Here is a 24,332-nt window from a genome sequence, read left to right on the forward strand (position 1 = left end):
ATTCTTTTAGCATAGGAACAGGCCTTGAATATATGTTAATGACTAACAGCTTAGTGGAGTCTGACCACTCGAGTAAGACAGCCAATATGTCATCCGAGGCGGTCTCTAGGCAAGTGGCGTGACAACCTAGGTCAGTTGCTACCCAGGTCGTAAGTCCCCCCGACGGCCTGCCCCTTCCCCCCCACTTTGCGGGTTTAGAGAAGGAGGCAAAGCCCGGAAATAATATTTCCTCACGTGCCCAAGTCTCCTGGAAAAGAAGTATATTTTTGGAGCTAATGTACGAGCCCCACTCTGTGGAGTCTATTTTATTGGCTAGGCCTGCCACGTTCCAAGAGATCACAGTTATATGCGCCGATTGGGTGGTGTCTAGGCCTGCGGAGACAAAGTTATTAGAGTTAAGCTCAGTGGGCGCCATTTGGCTAGTGGGGGAATAATTTGTGATAGAGGTTATATTAATGGGAGACAGGATGAAATCCGTCATGCCTAATACGAGAGCCGGCTTGTGTTCGACTATGTCAATTGCCCTAGTATGTAAATCCGGGACTGGGGGTATACTAATCTCCATCCTGGGAGATACTATTAGAGAACTCCCCACTTCATCCACCTGTCAGTCTACCATTTCCAGACTGCTGTATCTATTGTGGGTGGGTAAATAGGCTGGATAATGTGTTCTGTGTGGCCCTGGGATTCCTCTCCTATATCCTCCACCCCCGCCCCTCCTCCGTGTAACAGTTTCCCAACCAGCCTCCCCCCCATACTGGTGGAAATGATGTATAGATCTTCCCCTATGGTATTGGGGCACATTGCTCTCCCTGGGGCAGTTTTCCCAATCCTCCAGCAACTCTTGATGGTGCCCCCATCTCTGGTCCTCTGAATTATAGAGGCTCGAAGGGTAGAAAAATGAAAGAGGAAGTGATTGAATGTTACTGCCAAAGTCCTCGTCAGAAACCCACGTGCAGATATATGCGACTGTATTCGGGTCTCTAAAGGTGACCAGAATGCAGTCCCCACTAATAGATTTCCTGGTGTAACCCACCCACGTTGCCCTCCTGGCCATGGAGATATCACTGGTTGTTCCTCTCGGAAGGGGTCTATTAATAGAGAGCCAGTTGATAACTTTATTCCTAAGAGAGGTAGTGGATTCGAATGTTGAGGATTTTAATTCCGGGACCCCTACCAGAACTAAGGTGTAGGGTGCTGCTTCTGGGGGGAGGTTTACAGGCTTTTGTCTGCGGTTAGGGTATGGTTTCTCGCCAATAGGTGGCGAATCACCCTTGTTATTGGTTGCGGGTATAGCAGTAGCTTTAAGCGGGGGGGTTCTTTTTGGAGTGACAGTTACTATAGGCTGGGTTGGAGTTGGGTCCTTGTTATCATTTAAGGGTTGCAAGGTCTTATTTAGTACAACTTGTGGAGTTTTGGGGTTTGTGAGTGGAGGCTTATTATTTGTGGCAATAGGTGGTCCATTACCCTTAGTGGGCTTTGGTCCTAGACCCTCTATTGTAGTTTTAATTCCACTATTGTCAAGTTTCCTTGCGTCAACAAGTTGTACAGTGGCTTTCTCAATGCTAACTAATCTAGCTTCGATTTTAATCAGTCTAGCTTCAAGGGGACTCAATAGGGACCTTAAGAGTGTGCCTATGTCCTCCAGTGTGATATCATCAGAGGTAATATCCACTGGTGCGGTATTGGTGGACTGTGGTAATGGAATTGTATTATTAATTCTAAGGGGAGTTGTCATTCCCGACTTCTCTAGCATGGAGACAGAGGTGGCTCCTTTCCCCCCTTTGCCTCTCGGTTGTTTGGATTTGGGGGATTTTGTCCTATTATTTTCTTTGTTTTGGGGCCCCCTCTTCTTTTTTTGTATTGCCCCTTCTCTCACCCCCCTATCTCTGTCTGTGTTAGGTTCTATAGCTTTAACTGCCTCAGTGTTCTCGGTTAGTGTTGGTAGGGTAATTTGGGTGCTAGGTAGGGCCATTAGGCTCATGTCCTCAAGGTCACTCAGCACCTCAATAGTGAACTCTGGATTAGTAGTTGAGGTGCCAGGGAGTGAGCATGGTGCTTGATCAATTCTACCACTAGTTGATAGGCAAGCTCTAACTTCTGGGGTTCTGGCTTGGGCCATTGGGCCCATTGAAGATCTCCTTACCCAGTCTATTTCTTGGGAGATTCTTCGCTCCAGCACCTCGATTTCCTCGATCAGAACAGAGCCAGCTTTAGCAAAGTAGGTGTCAATAGGTCCTTTGACAGCTCCGGCCGCGGCTAGATAAGATGTTTTACTTCTGGTTTCCCTGGTGCTCATTTCGCTGGTGGTTGAGCGGCCTAAATGTGAACATGAAAGAGGAGGGGCCCGGACCGGACTCTCACGTACTCGAACGGCCTCAAACGGCCCGCTCTTTGCCCGGTCTTCTCCCCGGTCGCTCCCGCTCGCTACCGCGCAGCGATAACTCCTGTCTTTAATATAGAGCTGGGGTAGGACGGGGGGCGTGGCCGGCAGGGAGAGCGGCCACAGGTGTGACACGCAGGGACTCCTGGGCAATGGAGTCCCTGCTAGGCTGCTCGCAGCCCTGCCGGAGTGCAGATGGTCCAGGAAGTTTCCAGCTCCCCACACGAGCCTCTCAGTAGGTGCAGGCGCAGCGGGACCCGCGCAGCGGGTCCTGCAAGGTGTAGAGTTTTCCGCGAAGAAAGTCAAGAAGGGTAAGAGCCTCCACACAGTGCTCTGGTCGTCCAAAAGGCAAGGTTTATTAGTCTCTTTATTTAATCTTCAATCTTTCCTCCTTTCTCAAGTGCTCCGATGCCCAAGTGGACATAGTTTAACCTATGTAAAGCTGCAGATTAATCAAGTTGGTCTATTTGAGCATGATACAGACCTATGCCTATCATGGCATCTTGTTTGCATAGACCTTTCTGTCTTCTCTCCTGCCATGGAATTTGAGGCCAATCCAAGTATGAGATCCCTTTTTAGGTTTTTGAATGCTCACAAAAGCGGTGAGATCATTTCTAGGCCTGGTTTTCTTGACATCACTCCCAGACCCCAGCTGCCATGTTAATCTACAAGTGCTAAAGGGTCAGGCTAAGAATGTCACTTCCTTGAAACGTTGGGGCCACAGAGCAGGGAATTCATTATTTTTAAGTTAGAAAAAGTCCATTGCTCTCAATAACACACATGCATAGCTTATGATGAGATACCATCAAAAGACTGCTATGGCACAAAAACAGTCAATTGTATTTTTCTCTTACCCAAAACTTTCAGCAATTTTTTTTCCATCACTTGTATCATAGTAGATCATTTTGCCTGCATTGGCTGTGTAGTTGATTTACCTGATCTGACCTTCTTGTAAAACAGACTAGGGTATAATTGATGTGCTGCCAATTATGGCTTTTTTGTGCTACACATTGCCAAATGCTTTTTCACCAGGGGTGCGCTACTGGGTTAGTGGGGAGTGCACGCACATGTTTAAAATACAGAGAGGGGTAAGACAAGGCTGTGTCTTGGCTCCCTTTTTATGTACACTTTATAATAATTAACTAGGTCAAGTCCAGGCGTATCAATGTCAGGACCTGCCACAAATTGACAAACGTACCATACCTGGCCTACTGTATGCAGACAATGCTGTATTAATGTCACGTTCGCAACTGGGGCTCCAAAGGGTAGTGGCCAGTTTTTCTACGTTCATGTATAATTTGGGTCTCAGAGTAAATACCTCAAAAACCATTGTCATGAAATGCGGGGGAGGTAGTGCAAAATGTAGTGATATTTACATTGAAAATAATAAGGCCGAATTGATTAAAATATTTTCCTATTTAGGCATTCTTTTCGATTGGAAGGGGACATGGTCCTAGACAGTCCAAGCTAGGAAATTAATGTTTATGAAAGCTACTGCTGTGTTAGCAAGAATTTCTAGAAAGCTGGATAGACAACCTCCTGTAGAGTTATTGCATATATACCAAGCAAAATGTATCTCCACTGCTATGCAGATTCACAGCCCCTACAGCTAGTTGAGAATACCTTTTTTAAATTCCTGTTGGCAGTCCCAAGCAGTACATCTTCTCATATATGCCATTCTGAGCTAGGGATGCCGCACATATCTGACCTTATAACAACAGAACCCATTTAACTATGGCATAGGATTTGGAACATAACAAAGACCACTTTTAACTGGGATATTTTAACTGATAGTCTTAAGCTACAGCGGGTCTCTACTATACCATGGTTAAAACACGTGAAAAACTCTATGTGTGACCTCAGGCATCCCGAATATTACGATGATCTGAGTACCATGGTTACTCTCTTTAGAAAAGATCTTAAAGGAAGCTGTTTGGCGCTTCTGGACTCAATTAGACTTTCTGCAGAAATAGTGAAGCCAACGGTTTTGGCGAATCAAATGATACTAACCACATATAGTATCCCGCCGTATGTTATGTTAAATGTTATGTTAAAATTATTTGTAACACGCACTATCACCATCGGTTTCTTGGCGCTCATTGACAGGTAGCGTGATCCAGGATGAGAGGGTTAGTCATATGCGGATTGAAAAAGCAGGGTTTTTAAAAGTCTGCGGAAGCAGTCGTACTTTGGGCAGAGACGGAGTGAAGGTGGCAGGGAGTTCCAGGTGGAGGGGGCCTGGACAGAAAAGCTCAAGCCACCGTGCTTTTTCCTTTTAAATTTGGGGACCTCAAGGAGATTAAATGATGCTGAGCGAAGAACTCTAGAAGGGATGTGACGGGTCAAGCCCGAAGAGATGAACGCGGGCGCTGCATCCGAGAGGGCCTTGAAGGTAGAACATGCCAGTTTGAAAATGCAACGTTTGGAAATAGGGAGCCAATGCAGACTATGGAGGAGGGGAGTGACATGCTGATGTTTGGGCTGGCGGAAAATCAGGCGGGCAGCTTGATTCTGCACCAGCTGTAGTCGGTGAAGGTGGCATGCAGGAATTCCCGCGTACAGCATGTTGGCGTAGTCGAGCCTGGAGGTGATGAGTGCAATGACAACTTGGGTCAGGGCTTCTTTGGTGAGAAACCTGCTGATCTTGCGGATCCGCCTGAGGTGGAAGAAGCAGGCTGAGGTGACCGCGTTGATTTGCGGTCTCATCGAAAGATCTTCAGAAATGATCACCCCCAGGCTTTTGACTGAGCTCACAGGAGTGGGTGCTGTCCCCAGAGATGTTGGCCAGAAGGTGGAATTCCATGGGTGATTGGGGCCTCCTACCAGGACGAGCTCAGTTTTGGTAGGGTTCAGCTTTAAGTGGCTGTGGTACATCCACTCCGCAATGGTCAGCATGGTGGACTGGAAGTTAAAACGGGAGGAAGGAAGGGAATCTATGGGAAAAATTAACTGGAGGTCGTCCGCGTAATTAAAAATTGTGACCGGGGAGTTGCGGAGGGAGGCTAAGAGGGGTTGGAGATACAAATTAAAAAGAAGAGGGGATAGTGCAGAGCCCTGTGGGACGTCGCAGGGAAGGGATGTGTAGGGTGCGGAAAAAGTGAAAAGATGGACGGACTGTGATCGCTGGTGAAGGAAAGATCTGAGCCAGTCAAGGGCCACTCCCTCAATGCCGGCATTGTGGACACGGTCGATCAAGATGGTGTGATCGACCGTGTCGAATGCCGCCGAGAGATCTAATAGGACAAGGGCCTGGGAGGTGTTATTGTCAGCGCCCTTCCTGAGGGTGTCCATGACTGCTACTATGACCGCCTCGGTGGAGTGGAGGGGTCTGAATCCCGCTTGTTGAGGGTCCAAGAAGGAGGATTTCTCTATGAAAGAGCTCAGGCAGCGGGTGACGTAGGTCTCCAGAATCTTTCCTAGGTAGGGGAGGAGGGAAATGGGTCTGTAGTTGCTGAGTATTGTGGGATCTGCGTTGGGTTTCTTTTGGATAGGTAAGATGGCAGCTTGCTTGAAGGAAAGAGGGACCTCCCCAGTAGCAAGAGAGTTGTTAAGTAGTGCTAGGGGGGGGGCCTGGACATGCGAGAAAGGCTTCTCTCAGGATCTGCGGGGGGCAACAATCATTGGGGGATCCCGAACTGACTTTGTGAAGGAGTGAAGCGAATTCTTGTAAAGAGATAGGTGGAAACACCGACAAGGTGCTGGTATTTCTAGGGGGAAGAGGAGGGGGAATAGGAGATGCCGGGGTCGGGATGTTGTTTTTTATTGTTGTAATTTTCTCTATGAAGTAGGAGTTTAGCGAGTCACAGAGGGTTTGGGTCGGCTGGGGTTGGGGGGTGACCCTATCCGGCAAGGAGAGCTCATTTACAATTGAAAAAATATCTTTCGTTTTGTTGTTTGAGTCCAGGATTATTTGTGAGAAATATGCCGTCTTAGCTGCCAGGATCGATTGTTTATAAGATTTTAAAGCCTCAGTGTAAACAAGTTTAAGCTGTGGGTAATAGTGGCGACGCCAGCGGCGTTCAGCTTGCCGCAGGGCAAGTTTGTCCGCTTTGAGTTGGCCCGTGAACCATCGTTGTGGGTCATGGGGGCGCTTAGCTTTGATCTTTTTTAAAGGGGCTACTTTGTCACTAGTCTGACGTATCCCTTCATCAAGATTGTCAGCCTGATCCTCTAGTGAGGTCAAAGACGTGGGTGCAGTAGAAGCCAGTGAGTCGTGAAATTCAGGCAGATTGGCTCTTTTCCAGTTGCGAGCCATAAGATTCTTAATACGGGGGGGAGGACAGAGAGTGTGCAGATGTAAGTGAAAGGAGATGAAGTAATGGTCAGACCAGGAGCAAGGGAGAACTGAAGGAGGTGAAATGTCGAGGTTAGATGTCCAGACTTGGTCGAGGATATGACCTTTCTGATGGGTGGGGGTGTGGATGTGTTGGGAGAGATTGATGCCTTTTAGAAGGTCTGTGAATTCCACCGACGATTGGCTTTCATGGACATCAGAAGGCCAATAATTAAAGTCACCAATCACCACGATGTTAGCGTGGTTGATTGCTAATTGGGCGATAAAGTCGCTGAAAAGTTTGGGAAAGAGAGGCATATAGTCGGGGGGTCTATATACAAGAACACAAATAAAAGACGACTTAGGGGAGGTAAATTTTAGTGTTAAGTAATCCGTTTTAGGGATAGAAGTCACCGTGATCTCGGAGAAGATATGTTCAGAGCGGATGATAGCCGCCACTCCGCCACCAGTCTTCCCCGCGGGCCGGTTGGCGTGCATAATGTAGTATCCCGTAGGGATTGCTGCGAGAATGTCGAGGGCTGAGTCTTCAGTGATCCAGGTTTCTGCTAGGAGAAGGATATCGATGGAGCTCTGATGCAATAGTTGGAAGATCTCAAGCTGATGGCGGATAAGGGAACGGGTATTAAGATAGTAAATCAGTAAAGAGGCGGAGATCTGCGGTAGTGAGGGGGAAGGGTCGTACAGAGAAACCAGTGCCGAGAAGTCAGATGGAACAAATATGCCACATGCCTGAGCCGCTCTGACAGCACGGGCGGGAATGGGTCCTGAGGATTTGAGTCTCAGGAGATCGGAGGAGGAATAAGAGAAAGATTGGGCATTACGACAGGGCCCTGGGCCTGGTCGGCCGTGGACAGGCGCAGATGGGCTTTACTTGTGCGCGACTTCGGCGCGAAGTCGGCGCTCCTGCTGTGCTCGTCCGCTGCGCTTCCTCCATACTGCCATTAAATACTAGGGGGTGAGGGAGCACTAGACCGCTAACCTGCGAAGGTTTCGTGCAGGGTGGAAGTGGTGTCACGAGCAGGAAGTGACGCTCCTCGAGCTGACCCTCCGCACAAACGGCACAAAGCCGGGGCGGAACGGGGTCACGAGGGAAAGGAAATGCATGTAAGTGCAAGAAGTGCAAATTACAATTTTAAAATGCTTTCTAGGCGTGCTATTAAAATCAGCAGCAAAATACAGTTTTTAAAAACAGCGTCCACAACAACACACAACCGCAGCCTAGATCTCCGCGTTTGTCAATGGGGCTGGGAGCTGAAAGCGAGGTCTATATACTCTGCAGGCTCGGCAGCACTAGACCGCTAACCTGCGAAGGTTTCGTGCAGGGCGGAAGTGGTGTCACGAGCAGGAAGTGACGCTCCTCGAGCTGACCCTCAGCACAAACGGCACAGAGCCGGGGCGGAACGGGGTCACGAGGGAAAGGAAATGCAGGTAAGTGCAAGAAGTGCAAATTACAATTTTAAAATGCTTTCTAGGCGTGCTATTAAAATCAGCAGCAAAATACAGTTTTTAAAAACAGCGTCCACAACAACACACAACAGCAGCCTAGATCGCCGCGTTTGTCAATGGGGCTGGGAGCTGAAAGCGAGGTCTATATACTCTGCAGGCTCGGCAGCACTAGACCGCTAACCTGCGAAGGTTTCGTGCAGGGCGGAAGTGGTGTCATGAGCAGGAAGTGACGCTCCTCGAGCTGACCCTCCGCACAAACGGCACAGAGCCGGGGCGGAACGGGGTCACGGGGGAAAGGAAATGCAGGTAAGTGCAAGAAGTGCAAATTACAATTTTAAAATGCTTTCTAGGCGTGCTATTAAAATCAGCAGCAAAATACAGTTTTTAAAAACAGCGTCCACAACAACACACAACCGCAGCCTAGATCTCCGCGTTTGTCAATGGGGCTGGGAGCTGAAAGCGAGGTCTATATACTCTGCAGGCTCGGCAGCACTAGACCGCTAACCTGCGAAGGTTTCGTGCAGGGCGGAAGTGGAAGCAGTATCTCCAAAACATTCATACCTTTGACAATATGTAATTGTTCGTTCATGTACAATAGGTAACCACATGAGGGTTTTACTTTAAATTTCTGATTCTATTTTAATATTTTCATAAAGTTGTACAGATTGTTATGATGTGTGATATTATGTGCTTTTATGATTATCTTGAGAGTAATCTAATAACGCTTTATCGAATTGAATTGTTTATTCGCCTCTTCACTGTTGTAATGCATCTGATTTAGAAAGCTGCAGCAACGTGGGAAGGACATTAGTGATCGGAATGGCTATCGGGAATCTTCTGGTACTGTCCCTGGTTGGAATAGTGGCCTTCTACTGTGTCAACAGAATCAAGAACAAGTACAAAGCAGGTGAGAGCCAGTCCATTGAGTTCATGTTTCATGAAGGTGGTCACATGTCTGCTACATTGATGGTAAACAGTGAAGTCAGAGGGGTTGGTGATACCTTAATGAAATAGTGTTAAAAATGCATTGATCTTTTCCCAGCAACCCTTTATTTACAAATGTCATGCAGTGCTCAATATTCAGACATGTATCTGACTCTTTTTAATTCTTTGAGCATCCTTATGGACCAAACTTCTCTCAGCCCTGGCCCCCCAAAGGCAACCTATTTTGAATTAGTATTTGTGAACTAAACTGAATATCCTGTTTTCTATCACTCCATATTACAGCTGAAGCAAACATCAAGGGTGCTGCAACAGAGCAGACCTACGAGGTGAGTCCTACATTTAGTTATGTTTTCATTCCTTTCATTTGAAGAAACCCAATTGTCCACATTAAAGATGTTATGTTAAGAAGTAAGAGTAGGTGACTTCTGGCAGTCGGTCTGGGGGTGAAACCCCTTCTGATGAGTAGTGTGTCTGGGAGTGCTGGAGATGCGTGGGTACATTACATTCTGTAGAGGAGACAGATTCCATAAATAGCACTCTTTTCTCACAAGTACACTAGTATTTTGTTCCAATGTTTGCATGGGCGAGCAGTGAAATAACAGTGAAATAACATTTGCAACATTTCACTATTTGCAAAAAAAATAAATTGTTTTCGCTGGTTGGTAGTATGGATGGTGGTGTAAAATTTCTTTGCATTAATGGCTCAGAATTACTTAATCTACCACCAGATATAGGGGCATATTTAATATCATGCTAGGCAAAGGGCAGGAAGGCGCCATACTTAACATTGTAGGTGGTGCATTCCTGCCTCTTCCCAGCGCTGGTGCACAATGTGCTGCCTGCACCACAGAGCAAAGGTGCCTATGCTATTAGCAGGATTGTTTTTATGTAGGATGCACAAAAACAGTCAAATTCTGCACACATAGAGAGAGGAAAAAATGAGGAGAAAGAAACATATTTCTCCCTGTGACGCCTCCCCAGGGGACACGTAACAGTTTTGGCGCATTCCCAGGTCTGCCACTTATAGCTGGCAAGTTTCCCAGGTCCATGTGTGATGTGCTGTCCCAGTCCAGATTTTTCCTTTGAATTCAGAGACTTGTAGTCATGTTCTATAACAGAATATTCAAGACTACAAGTCCCAGAATTCAAAGACAAAACCTGGAATTAAGCACCACATCTTGCATGAATCTGGAGAACCACGCACCACCCATTGAAAACCTCCATGGGGTAGAGTAATGCAACGCAGCGATTTGCGCTGCGTTACTCTGTATTTCTCAAGCCACTCAGGACCATGTGAGGTGGCCTTGCATGGCTTGATAAATCGCATCTCAAGGGTCACTGCACTTTTTCACTCCGTTGCAAGGCGCAAAAGTGACACAACCCTTTGATAAATATGCCCCTTTGTCTCTAGAATGGTGGAATCTATTTACAGATTTTAGAGGCCAATGGGGCCAGCGTTGTCATTGTAAAGCACTATGGTGAACTAGAATGATATACTTCGACCAAAAGGGGTGTCTAGGCATAAAACTATCACACCAAAATTAATCTTGAACCCTGGGTTCATGGTGATGCTCTTCGGAAGCCCATTTCAACAAATACAAGTCATGGAAATAAGCGACTTCATTCTGTGCACTTTTCCTGTTGATTGTCCCAGTTGGTTTGTGGTGCCAGAAAGGACTCACATCCTTTAAGGAGCAATTGCTTTTTACAGCTTAGCATTTCACAGAAACTAATGTTTGTTGGTGAAGAGTTTGCACTTCTTATGAATCCCATATTGATTAGATCTATAATAAGGAGAAAGAGAATAATCTGTAACTTGATTCATGGAGTTTCGTGGGGTACTTTAACGCTTTGGGGGAAAAACGTACCTTGACCTTGCAGCCTCAGGACTTCAGGACCCTTGTTCCAGCTCCCGGTACCAGTCTCCCCCCGCCGCCGCAGCTTTTGCCACTCTAGCGCAGCCGTAGAGAGGGGGAGACTACATTGCCCAAGAGTCTTTGCGGCAGGAAGCCGCAGCCGCACACACCCATTCTGCGCCCGGAAGCGCTTAAGAACTGTGGAGAGCCCCTGCGTCGCGGGACTTGCGCGGCCGTTGCTGGGCTAAGCCCGGGCAAAGGGTGGGCCGTCTGTGGCCGTCCGGGGCCAGAGGAGGCCGGGCAGGGCCATCCCACTGATATTTCTGTTCTGAGTATTATATACTAAATTAGTATGTTGAAATCAAAGTTTGTTAGGATATTACTACATGTGACCTATGACCTCATATGCTAGTTATTGTTGCTGGTTGTTTCTTCTGCTATCTAACATATTCCTTGAGATTATCCAATTATGACTAGACGTCGAGTAAAACCTCCAATGGATAAAACGCATAACTCTATAGATACTTACCTGACCAAAGCGGTTAGTGCCCTGGCGGAAGAAATAGACCGCACAGAAAGACGTATATCAATGGGAACAGGTACAAGGGGTGGGGAACAAGTTAGTTCGATTGTAGAGATCCATACAACCCGGGAGGAAGGACTGACCAATACTGACTGGGTCTCGGACATGACACCTGACACAGCTATGGCTGACACAGAGAACGTACACGTTTCATGGATCTCAATTACACCGAATTTATCTAATGTATCCCCTTTGCCCCCACTTATAAATCCCATTAAAGGGGGCAAAAGGAGAAATACAGGTCAGGGAAATAGCAGGATAGCCAAAGAAAAGCAAATCGTCACAAGAGGGATTTCGACAAAACAGAAAGTTGCCTTGAATAATGAGCAATTTAAGTGTTCATTCAGTATGGAGGCTCTTACTGAGAAAATAACTGAGTTAATCCGGCCACTATATGAAAAAATTGATAACTTGACAAGAGAGGTATACAAACTTGGTGGGCACATGGATAAACTTAGATTACGAGATCAAATAGCTAATCCAAGAGATCAGACTAATGTGATTACAAATAATGCCCCATCCAATTCGGCATTGAGTAACCCGCCAATTTTAACGACGGCTGGTCCTAGTACAGGTACAATTGCACCCAGAAATTCAGATAATGGCAAAAACTTAGAGGTACTAAATAATCCACCATACGAGAAAAGAATTATGCCACCGATAGATAAAGTAAACCAAAGGAAAGAGACCCTGGAGCAGGTAAGAGGGTCACGTAATACAGATAATTCCAAAATTACTGATATACTAGCAGTTATTAATTTACCACCAGAATGCGGGGCATATGTCGTTGTCCTCTCTAATGTACCCAAATTACGGGAAGGTCAATCAGAAACCTATGAAACTCTAAAAAATAAAACATTGTATTGGTTATCAAAAATTTGTGGCTTTCCCACGATGGGGGTTGATCAGATAATACTTACACAAAGAGTTGGATGGATAGGCCCACTACCAAAAAAATTTGACGGTGACTGTATAATAATTAACTTCAGGTCACCAGGTTGGGCGTATAAAACCCTACTAAATGCACCTTCAAGGTGGGATTTTAATACAACATTATTGCCATTGGGCTACTTCTACAAACATTTGTCGACAAGTGATCATGCTGCCAACCAAAAGGCATACCATCCTAATATTAATTCAATGCCCCCATTAGTAGCCCGACCCACATGTTTTTCTATTGTTTTTCTATTCCGTTGTATAATAGATTCCAGCTCCTGAGCCCTATGGAGGATAATGATTGACGTGAGAGATATGAGGGTGTATCCCCAAATGATGAATTAGATAGGAGGGTAGTTTATAGACCAACTGAAAGGGGAAATGAAATTAGTAAAGAACAGCTTCCATATATAGACCCCAAGCAGGTGGATATAGGTTGTGATAGCACTGGGAGTAGCCACCACATTGTTATAAATATTGCTAATTTGTTAATATCTGGGTTACAGCATGCTGAGACCCCGGTGAATGTTGTCGCAACTACAAATCCTAACACTAGCCAAGGAATACAAACAATAATACAAAGGGGTTATACACTAATAACATGGAATATTGCAGGCCTTGGCAAAAAACTAGATACCCCTTTTTGGCAGGATTTTATCTCCTGTGGCAACGATTTTATTTGCCTACAGGAAACATGGAGTACGGTCCCGGTTGTAGTCGAAGGATATTCATCATATTGCCTGAGTGCGATACCTTCTCCAGCAGGAAGAGCTAAGGGAGGATTGCTGTTGCTTATATCAAATAAATTACTTGGTTGTAAAATCATAAGCTACTCATCTATCGATAACCATAGCCAAGTATTGAGATTTGAGTTTCCAAAGGGTAAGAACTTGGTTTTAATTAATTATTATAATTCTATCTTTACCAACGATAGGGGAGGATCATTAGATGCATTGGAAAAGGAGATAGATAGGGTATTGGCACTCTCTGGTAAACTTGCCATTATTTTATGGGCCGGTGATTTTAACATACGAGTTTGTTCTTTAATACAAACTAGTTCATGTGGGTTTATGAAAGCCCACAATAATACTAATGGGAACAATGATGATTTCTTACATTTTCCCCATTGTGGTTTCGGTATGACTTTAAATACGATAATGGCAAAATTTGACCTCGACTTACTAGATTGGTCCATGAGAAAGGGCCATATCAAATGCCCAACTTTTACTGGGCGGAATGCTTATAGTAACATAGATCATATTTTAATTTCCAAAAATAGTTTCTATACTGATCTATGGATATTTGAACAGGTGGTCAGTGACCACAATAGCATTTCTATAGTACTTCTAGATTGGGGTAATAAACTAATGAATACTGAGGAATGTATCCTGGACATTCTCCCTGTTAGGCCTAACGGCATGAGAATTAAGTGGGTCGCAGTAGACCCACCCAAAGTTCAAAAGGAAGTGGTCACAAATTGTAGAAAAGAAATTGACTATTGCCTTAGTGAAGAGGTACTCCCTGATACTATATTAGACGCATTTTCTAATATAAATAGATCAATTAAGAGTTTATTAACCAATAGTACTAAAAATTTGAAAAAAGCTGGCTCGAGGTGGTTTGATTCAAAATGCACCCAGGCATTGCCGAAGTTGAAATTGGCGCTGGGGACCAAACCTCGTAACCAATCGCATATTCATGAGTTACGAGTTGAATATAAGCAAGTTACATTGGCCCACATCGAGTAGATGCATGGGATAAATTAAGTTTGGCAGCCAATACTAAGAATAGTAAACTTTTTTGGGAAATAGTAAATAGTCCCTTTTTAAAAGATAATTGTACTCCAGAATTAACGTCCTTTGTGAATTGTACAGAATGGATCGAACATTATTCTAATATTTTTAACCCAGATAGGGTGCTCTCAACTGCATCTTTAAATGACGATTTTACGTGGCCTACATTGCCCATGTTAATTGATGAGGAAGAAGTACAAGAAGGGCTAGTCAATAGTAAGGGGGGAAAAGCAGCAGGTCCGGATGGGGTCCCGATCGACTTATATAAGAACGAAATGGATCTATGGGCCCCAATCCTTATGAGGGTTTTTAATATTGCGGCTCTAGGGAACTTTCCAATATCTTGGGGTCAATCATTAATTTTCCCACTTTATAAAAAGTGTTCTCGCTTTCAAGCCTGTAATTAACGTCCTATATCCTTATTGGATTCCTCAATAAAGGTCATGAGCAGGGTTCTTTTAAAAAGATTGGAAACCTGGGCCTCGGACTATAAGATTTTATCTCCTGTTCAATACGGATTTAGGAAAGGCCTAGGTACCTTAGAACAATGTGCGAACCTTGATTTGCTAATTAATAAATATACATCAGTGAAAGGGGGTAACTTGTTTTTATGTTTTGCCGATTTAAGCAGTGCTTTTGATTTAGTGGACCACTCTCTTCTGTGGACCGTACTGCTTGAATCTGGGGCCCCGAAAGAGATAGTATTCTTTTTGGCACGAGTATATGAGAGACTATCCTGCAGTGTACGTTATGGGCCGACTGGTGAACGCACCCCCTTTATTGTTGTGAGAAGAGGTATCAGGCAAGGGTGTGTTTTGGCCCCCCTTTTATTTTCTTTATTTATTAATCAAATAGCCACGGTTTTAAGTCAGATTTCAGTAGATGCACCAATGATAGATAATAAGGCAGTACCGATATTATTATATGCCGATGATGCTGTTTTAATATCCCGTACCTCGATAGGCCTTCAACGGCTCATCAACAATTTTACAGATTTTATTAAAGGCAGAAAACTCTTAATCAATAAATCAAAAACATTTACTATGACATGTGGCAAGAAGTCGAACTCATCAAGGTCTTTCTTCTTAGATGGTTTTAAAATACATGCAGTTAAATCTTTTTGTTACCTAGGTATTACTTTTGCGGGAAGTGGTAAATGGACCAGTGAACATGAAAATATCAGATATAAAATGATCAGGAATACGAATGGTATATTTAGGTTTGCAGCTAAATTAGGGGATCGGAGGGTAAAGGATATGGTGACCATATATAACGCAAGATGTGTCTCCTCAGCCCTGTATGGGGCTGGAATATGGGGCCATTGACCCGCTGACCAACTCCAATCAGACAAAAACAGTTTCCTTAAACGGTTACTGAGTGCACCTGCCTCAGCCTCCAATGAGTTAATTCATTTGGAAACTGGTCTTAATTATATATCTGATTTGGCTGCTTTGCACCCCCTATTTTTATGGCGCTCCATCTGGTCTAAGAGTGAAACTGAGTTCACACAGTCTATAATTAAGGACTGTTTAAGGCTGGACCACTGTTCCCGTATACCGTGGTTAAGTTACATTAACCACTGGTATAATCTCTTATTTGATTTTAATATCCTTGATGAGTCTGAATATCCAATAACATTATCTAAAAAAGAGATAAAAGATTCCTTTATGTCCTATAAGAGGAGGGAACGAGTAAAATTAATTGGGTTCCAAAAGACATTTGTGTTTTATAGGCAACTTGAACTCAAAAGTGGGCTTCAGCCGTATTTGGTAGATGTGTCAAGATCTTCGCATCGATTTGTATTAACACGCCTTAGGCTGGGAATTGCCCACCATCTCGTAGCCTTCCCGGTTATGGGAAAAGGCCCAAAAGTGATGTGCCCATGTGATAACATTTCTAAACAGAGTTGCTGCCATTTCTTATTATTTTGTAAATTTTACGTATCACTTAGGAATTTTTTTTTTTAAAGCCTATCTTTCTAAAATATAATATCCGACTAACTGCAAATGCTATGAAATTATTATGTACACTTGAGAGCCCAGATATCTGTTTTTATGTAGCAAATTTTATAATGGAATGTAGAGTTGCTAGAAAGTTGATAGTACTATGAAATTTTATTTTAAAATGGAAATTTGCTCTTAAGCATATGTTACTTTATAGCGAATTTGTACAGTTTCATGTACTGTAATAGATAGTTAGACAGATATTTGCATATCTGGATTCTGGCACTTGATATTTTATAGTGTAATGCACTTTGATGTTTGATCCACGAACATGTGTTACAATAATTGTATAAGACGAGGAATATTGACAAATTCGTGTTTATAATAATTATACATGTAGAGGAGTACTGATATTTTAAACTTTGATTTTTAAATCTGTTGATATAATTGTCCAGCTTATATAGTTGTGTTATGCAAACCGAATAAAAGCTTTTGAACTTGAACTTGATTCATGGAGTTTGCATTTTCATAGAAACCATGTTAATATGTGTTGTTTACTTCTTACACCATTACCACACAGTTAAAGTGGTAGACTGGTGAATATACCAAGGCAAAACAAAAAAGAACATCTTCCCACAAATGCAAAAGACTACTTGTGGAACATGAAAGTAATTATGATAGTTATCTTGCACGACAGGTTATGGATGAGGGAATCACTTTGTGTTTAAAGACCGTCACACCTGAAAGTTTGCATGCTTCTCCACACCCTCTCAAAAATATAATCATTCAGTGATTGTGCAGGGGTGGTACAACCACTGAATTAATGAATCAGCATTTGTATAGTGCAGCACTGTCACTCCTAGGGGTATCTGGGCACTGTGGATGCGACGTCACAGTTAAAAAGCTTGGTCAGAAACGAGCAGAAAGAGAAAAAATAAAGCGCAGAAACAAGCAGAAAGAGGAAAAAGAACAAGCAGAATAAAGTTCACAAACAAGAAGAAAGAGGAAAAACATAGGTCAGAAACAAGCAGTAAGAGGAAAAATAAAGGCCAGAAATGAGCAGAAAGAGGCAAAACTTACAGGCAGAACAAGCAGACAGAGCAAAAATAGAGAGAAGAGGGAAGAAAAAAGACCCTAATATGAGCAGAAAGCGAACAGAAAACTAGGCAGAAAACAGGCAGAGGAGACACCAACCTAAGGCAGGCAGGCTGGACAGGAGAACTGTCACAGGGGAGCTGGCACTGTAAGTAACCAATATATGCCTGCTTTCACACACTCCGCCTGCGTCAAACGACATTCAGATGGATCCCCACTGAATCCAGAAAGACCATCACCCACGCACTCATCAGCAGCAAACTCGATTATGGAAATGCACTCTGAGCCGGCATCACCCAAAAACTCCTCAGGAAACTATAGAACGTTCAAAATGACACATCACTGAACACCTTTGCAAACTCCACTGGCTCCCAGTCAACAAAAGAATCACCTTCAAGCTTTTCACAGATGCCTACAAGGCCCTCCACTACGCAGGATCAGCATATCTGAACCACCGCCTCTCATTCCACATATCCACCAGACACCTCCGCTCCACCCAACTGGCCCTGGCTACCATCCCACAGATCCACAAGACTAGCGCCGAAGGAAGATCCTTCTCCCACCTCGCCGCCAAGATCTGAAACACCCTGCCTTTCCACCTCAGGCAATCCCCGTCTGTGACCCAATTCAGGAAGGATCTGAAGACCCTGCTCTTCGACTGGACCCGACCGCTCAGAAGGTTCAGCAGTCCCCCCTCCCCCCCTCAGCGCCTTGAGACCCTCACAGGTGAATAGTAGCACTTTATAAATCCCTGATTGATTAATTGATTGATATGCATGAGGGGTCTGGGAGCAGATGGCCAAGGGTGATCATAGCTACACTCCCTAGTGCTGCACTATGTGATAAAAGCAGAATGGGATTTTTGTACATACCATTGCCATAGTGTACCAAAAGACTCTGATCGTTTAAGGGTGAATTAGGTATAAAAAAATAAATATGTCTACAATAAAATGATATGTGTTTTATCAGGACTGTTCACCAGGATGAACAGCCGACGTTCCCCATATCCATGCCCACCTAAAACCAGGTTCCTGGTCCTCCACATACATGAGATATCCCTGTGCTGCTTATAGCTAGTACCAAACTAGCAGTTCCTCTGGAATGAGCTTTGAGTGCAATGAAAGTGTAGAAAGACAGAGGCAGGTGGACCCTGGTTTAGCTGCAAACAAAAAGAAAGAGGTGGCAGTGGGAAGTGCCATTGTTCAAAGCAGGGGTTGGTTGTTGATGAAGCCCATTTGTAAATTTCTCACGTGGATACCAGAAGAGCTCATCAGCTATATGAAGGTATGACACTGCAAGCAGAGGCAGGAGAAATGGGTTGGGGGAAAGGATCTATTATGGAAATGGGGTGTAGTACCGCTTGTAATCTACAAAGCATGAAAAAGAAGAGAGGTACTTGCCGAGTGACAGAATCGATTTCAGATCATTATCCAGTCTTACATTACAGGCTGGCATCCTAAACGTTAGTGTGAAGACTGGCTATAAACTCAGCTCTCTACTGTTACCATCATTAATAAGTATTGAAAAAGGTCATAGGTCTAGCTTATGTGTGCAAACAAATAAATGTGCTAACACATGTAAACAGAATTTGTGCATACTTGTGTTTGTGTGTTTTATTGCATTAATGACAAACCTATTTGCTTTGCCAATGTTCCAGATGTCTGTTGGGTCAAGCATAAGTCCTTGGAGATTGTTTCATAATAGTGTAGTACCGCAAGCTGAGACTCGATGATTCTCTAGACTCATGCACAAGCGTGTGAATTCACTTTGATAAAGATGCAGTACTGCAACCTGTTACTAGAGGAACCTTTTGATTCAGAAATAAGTACTTTTTTTTTTTTCAAAGTATTTTATTAATTTTATGAACAGGTACATTAGCGTTTCCGTTGCGAGGTACCAGCCAACCGTGGTTGGTTTTGCAGTAGTTACAGGTACTTGGTATACGTGTTTAGCTGCACCCCTTTACATTGACTTGCTGAAAGATTAAGGATAGGATGGTAGAGAGAGAGAGGATAGAAAAGAAAGGGTGGAGATGGGTTACAAGAAGTGTTCTGTAGCGATGAGCCTAGTCTGGGTTTGTAGCCTTGTGTGAAAGACCGACATCCCCAAGTGGCCTCACGGCGGTTCATAGGAGTCTAGATACACGTCAAGCGACTTCCACATCCCCCTAGTAGCTGGTCTCCAGGGTGAGTTTTGCAGTGCAGTGCTATCTGCGCCTTTGAGGTACGTCACCCAGTTGACCCAGCCTTTGTATGATGTCTTAGCTGTATCCTTCCAGTTGGACAGGACTAGTTTCACTGCCGCAGTCAGTAGGAGGTCTAGCAGATCCCTGTCATGCTGTGAAGCAAGTACTGTGGTCATAAATGCGTGGTGAGGGAAGAGAATTCTGGTTTTAGTGTGCATCCCAGCGCCTTTTTTATGAAATCACAGATTTTTCCCCAGAACGTTTTGATTTTTGGGCAGTAGAAGATGAGATGTGCTAGATCCCCCTTTTTGTTGCCGCAGTTCCAGCATAGATCATTTTCTCTGAGGCCTAGCGAGGCTAACCGAGCCAGGGTCCAGTAAGTCTTGTGGAGTAGCCAGAATTTAGTTAGTGCTAGTACTGGGGAGATTTTATTACGTGAGGGGGAGGCTCAAAGCAAAGCCAGCTCTTGCTCATTTAGTGAGATATTGCCTTGATTTACCCAGTAGTCAGTTGACTTATCGTTAAGTTTGGTGGAGTTTGGGCGTGGAAGTTTGTAGAGGTGCGATACTTAATGACCTATTCTGTTGATTTTCGCCATATACTGCATAATTGATGGGTTGTGCTGTGATAGTTTGGCTTTTGTTAGGGCTGTTTTTAGGAAATTGTAGAACTCGATGTCCGGTAGCTTATGTCTATTTTTTAGTGTTGTGAACATGATGGGATGGCCCTCCTCCTCTAGTTGGGCTGGGTAGGAGATTCCTTTCTCCTACCATGTGTCAAGGGACAGGCTTTTCCCTTTGTATTTGATCTTGCTGTTGGCCCAAAGAGACTCCCATTTCGAGTTCCTTACACTGTTCTCCATTTTCTAGTCTATTTTGAGTAGGCAATTTTTGTGTTTTTGAAGATTGGGCTGGAAGCGTGTGTGTGTTTGTTAGCTGTTAGCAGTACCAGTGGGTTGAGGTTGTTTAGTATGGCCCGCTCGACTAATAGCCATACCGGCGTGTACCCTTGAGGGGGTGACACCCAGCAGGTCCCTTGTTTTACTAGGAAAGCAGTTTGGAAGGTTCTATAGTCTGCTACTTTTAGCCCTGCCAGTTTTTTATCTAGTCTTAGTTTTTTAATACTTATATGTGCCTTTTTTCCCCGCCATAGGAATTTACTGATCAGGTTATCCACTTTGCTGTGGAAATCATCCGTAAGAAGGAGTGGTAGCATGCTCAGCAAGTAATTGATCAATGGAGTGATCATCATCTTGATCGTTTCTATTCTGCCCCACCAGGTTATACATTTGGGGGTAATACAAACAGGGAAGAAAGGGTCCTAGGGAACTTTTTGAGACCAAAGGTGGATATATTCCCCAAATCAAATGAATACAAACAACAACAATATCCATGGGTCTAAAACTTTGCCTGGCTTACTAGAACGCGACCATATGAGGAACGACCAGAATATGTGTCTGGGCATTCCTATTAATAGGACGGATTCCCATCACTCACCGAGGTGACATGCTTCATCATCTAGGTCTCTTCCTGGTGCCACGCTGGTGGGTTGGGTTGTAGCCTGAAGGCTTAAGGGTTGTAGCCCTTGACATCACCAGCGTGGCGCCAGGAGGCGACCCAGATGATGAAGCATGTCATCCCAGTGAGTGATGGGAATCCGTCCTATTAACAGGAATGCCCAGACACATATTCTGGTCGTTCCTCATATGGTCGCGTTCTAGTAAGCCAGGCAAAGTTTTAGACCTGTGGATATTGTTGTTGTTTGTATAAATTTGGGGGAACAGGACTCCAAGAGTTTCTTTGTTTTTTCTATCAATAGCTTCTCATTTTGGTCTAGTGTGGTCCTGAGGTCATTACCAAAGTGGATCCCTCGATATTTGATGAATCCTGTTTGCCAGGCCAGGCCCGAACTCCCTAGGTTGTCCCTAGGGCTGTGTATGTTGAGGGGTTTGTATTCTGATTTTCCCCTGTTGAGTTTATATCCTGAGTGACCGGAGTATATCTCTATGGTTTCTATCAGAGCCTCAATAGAGGTCTTAGGTTGCTCTGTCACAATAAGAATGTTGTCCGCGTAGGCGGCTAGTTTTATTTCCACATCGTTGATATTGATCCCCTTCACTTCCGCGTTAGCCTTGATGTCCCTAATCAGGGGTTCCAAGGCCAGCAGGAAGAGTGAAGGGGACAGAGGGCAGCCCTGTCTTGTTCTGCGTTGTAATGTGAGTGCAGTACAGTGCCATCACCTTCCGTACGAACCCTTTCCCTAGGTTGAATGAGCGCATGCATTGCTCCAGGAAGGCCCATAAAACTCTGTCGAAGGCCTTCTTGGCATCTAGGGTGATCACCACAGCTGGCTATGCCAGTTTAGCGGTGTGTTCTAGAATGTGGCATAGGAGTCTGGTATTGCCGTTGGACATATGGGTCTTTAGGAAGCCTACTTGTGAGTTGCTTATTAGACTGGGTAGGACAGGGTTTAGTCTTGTAGCCAGGATTTTTGTGTATATTTTGCAGTCCACATTAATTAAGGATATGGGCCTGTAGTTCTTGGGTAGCAGTTCATCCTTGCCTTCCTTTGGGATTACGATTATGTTGGCCTCGGACAAGGATTGTGATACTAGCCCATTCTCCACACAGTGGTTGAACACCTTTTTCATGGTGGGTTTCAGGTGATCAAGAAAGGACTTGTAAAAAGTGGTTGTGTACCCGTCTGGGCCTGGGGCTTTGTTTTCCTTCATAGACTTGACCGCCATTTCAATCTCGGCTGTACTGATTTCTTGCCCTAGTACGAGCTGGGTTTCAGTTTCGTTTCTTGTGGTTATGCTTCCATTTTCCTTCTTGTACTGCGCGTCATTACCTAGCCTAACACCTTCTCTATAGTGGCGGCATCCGTGATTTTTGCCTCTACTGTCACCTGCAGGTGACATCCCTCATTCCGCACCTCATGCCGATGTTGTTCCGCTTGATCTGGTTACGCTCTGATTAACAACCGCTGGGTCCGTGTTTGCGTGCGGTACACCCTTGCTCCCGGCTATCGGAGATATATTTACTCAAAACCGCTTGGTCTGGGGTGCGGTTGGATGCTCTTGGCTCTGCCCTCACTCCAGCTCGTTGCCAACCCACTTTTCTCCTCCTCACCAATCCGTTCCCTGCGGCAGCGCTCGTTACCCGGTTGCTCCTTCACCCCTTACACGTGTGCTGCTGTTATGCATACTGTTATATATTGAAGGTCACACGAAATTGTTGTCATCGTCTGGTGCCGACTTTCCGAGGCCCATAACTTTCATTGTGGCCCAGTTTGCCTGACGTAAACTCTCGGGACTGTTGTTTTTCCTCCCAGGTACGACGGAGCGGCTGATTCAGGCAAGCGTCCCCCTTGCCTTTCAAGCCACGCCCAGTACCACAAGCTGTTACTTGATGTCCGTCATGAGTCAGAGACAAGTGAATGCTGGTCCCGAGGCTGTAGTACCTTAAATCGGCCCTAGAGGACACATAGGCGTTCACCAGTTTCCCCTCAATCTCTGGACACAAAAGAATTATTAACAGAGAAGGCCTATTTAAATGTGTCCTGTTACAGACAGTGGAAGTAAATCCTGGAGTAAAATTTGACTGTGCCTTTTTTTTTTACCATAACTGATCATAGACAGGGGTGGCTCCAGCACATATATTTGCATATTCACTTTTGCTAGTCTAATGATTTTTTGCTTGGCAAAATACGAACTCGGCTACTTTAAATACCTTCTTTGTGAAGCTGTGGCCTGGTGGAACCAAGGACCTTTTTTCATAAAAACAGCTGTTTAAAGCAATACAATTATTAAATCGCTTAAATATTCTGAACTGCAAACATTATTCCACCCATAATTTCTAGAAAGGCTAGTTAGCAAAAAAAAATTATATAAACATGATATGACATGAAAGCTCCTAACACATATCAAAATGCCAAAATTAATTAGTCTAAAATTAAATATTGATAGAATTAAGATAAAAATCATGTGCAAATTTATAGATGCATACTTTCTAAAAGAACACAAAATTTCAAGATAAAGAATATACGCAAGGATTAGCAAGACCAATGATAAAACATCGTAAATCGCAGAAGCTCCTAATATAGGTCAAGGCCACCAATGAATATAACCCTAGAAATGATTTCATGCAGTCAGATGAGGTCCCAGACAACGGACTGGATTCAGCCCAAAATTCATCCGCATCTATCATCGCCTTCTGCCTTTTCCAAGTTCATTTCCCCCCCGCCCACCCCTTCCCAAAGAAGTTCATAATTGTGCGGCCAACTGTGTTCATTCTCCCTTTTGACAACCTTCAGTCGCGTTGGAACAGGTATGTATTTTTTTTATAATTGTATTGATTTTAAATACTCGCGCACATCAATTCGTAAACATAGATAAAGAGATGCCGAACAGCATTCTGCAGCATACATAACAAGGGAAAAATGCCTAAGAGGATTGTTTTTGTGCAGGAAGATATCCCTTCCTGCACAAAAGCAATCCTGATTACAAAGCAGCGCTGGGAAAAGACAGGTAGGCGCTGTATAATATTAAATACGGCGCATTCCTGACCTTTCCCTGTCACGCAGCGCAACAAGTTGACTTGCTGCGCTGCGTGAATTGTTGATAAATAGCCCTTCCTTGGTGCTCATGATGTAGCAGTAGGTTGGTGCTAACCTGAACATGAGATAGCACACCCTTGTAAGTGTATGTAACATGTGCTGCAAAGACAAATAATTTATCATGCAAATCTGATAGAGACATCTAGCCGCCGATTCATTACCTTTGAACTTCCAGGTATCAGGCTGGATACGGAAGATTTTTCTTAGCAGTACCCTTGCACGCCGGTAGGTGGCGTCGGTCAACTCCACGTGACAT

General features: G+C 44.3%; 1 protein-coding gene across 2 annotated transcripts in view; it reads left to right on the forward strand.

Moving 5' to 3' along the window:
* Positions 1-24,332, forward strand: part of LOC146808977 (sialic acid-binding Ig-like lectin 14) — a 305,142-nt gene that overhangs the window by 267,081 nt on the left and 13,729 nt on the right. For both annotated transcript variants that reach the window (XM_085615775.1, XM_085615776.1), the window contains 2 exons: positions 8,905-9,030; positions 9,351-9,394. In XM_085615775.1, the coding sequence (XP_085471901.1) occupies positions 8,905-9,030; positions 9,351-9,394 (170 nt within the window). The remainder of the gene's footprint in view (positions 1-8,904; positions 9,031-9,350; positions 9,395-24,332) is intronic.

Source organism: Triturus cristatus, chromosome 7 (assembly GCF_964204655.1).
Source record: "Triturus cristatus chromosome 7, aTriCri1.1, whole genome shotgun sequence".
Classification (NCBI taxonomy): Eukaryota; Metazoa; Chordata; class Amphibia; order Caudata; family Salamandridae; genus Triturus; species Triturus cristatus.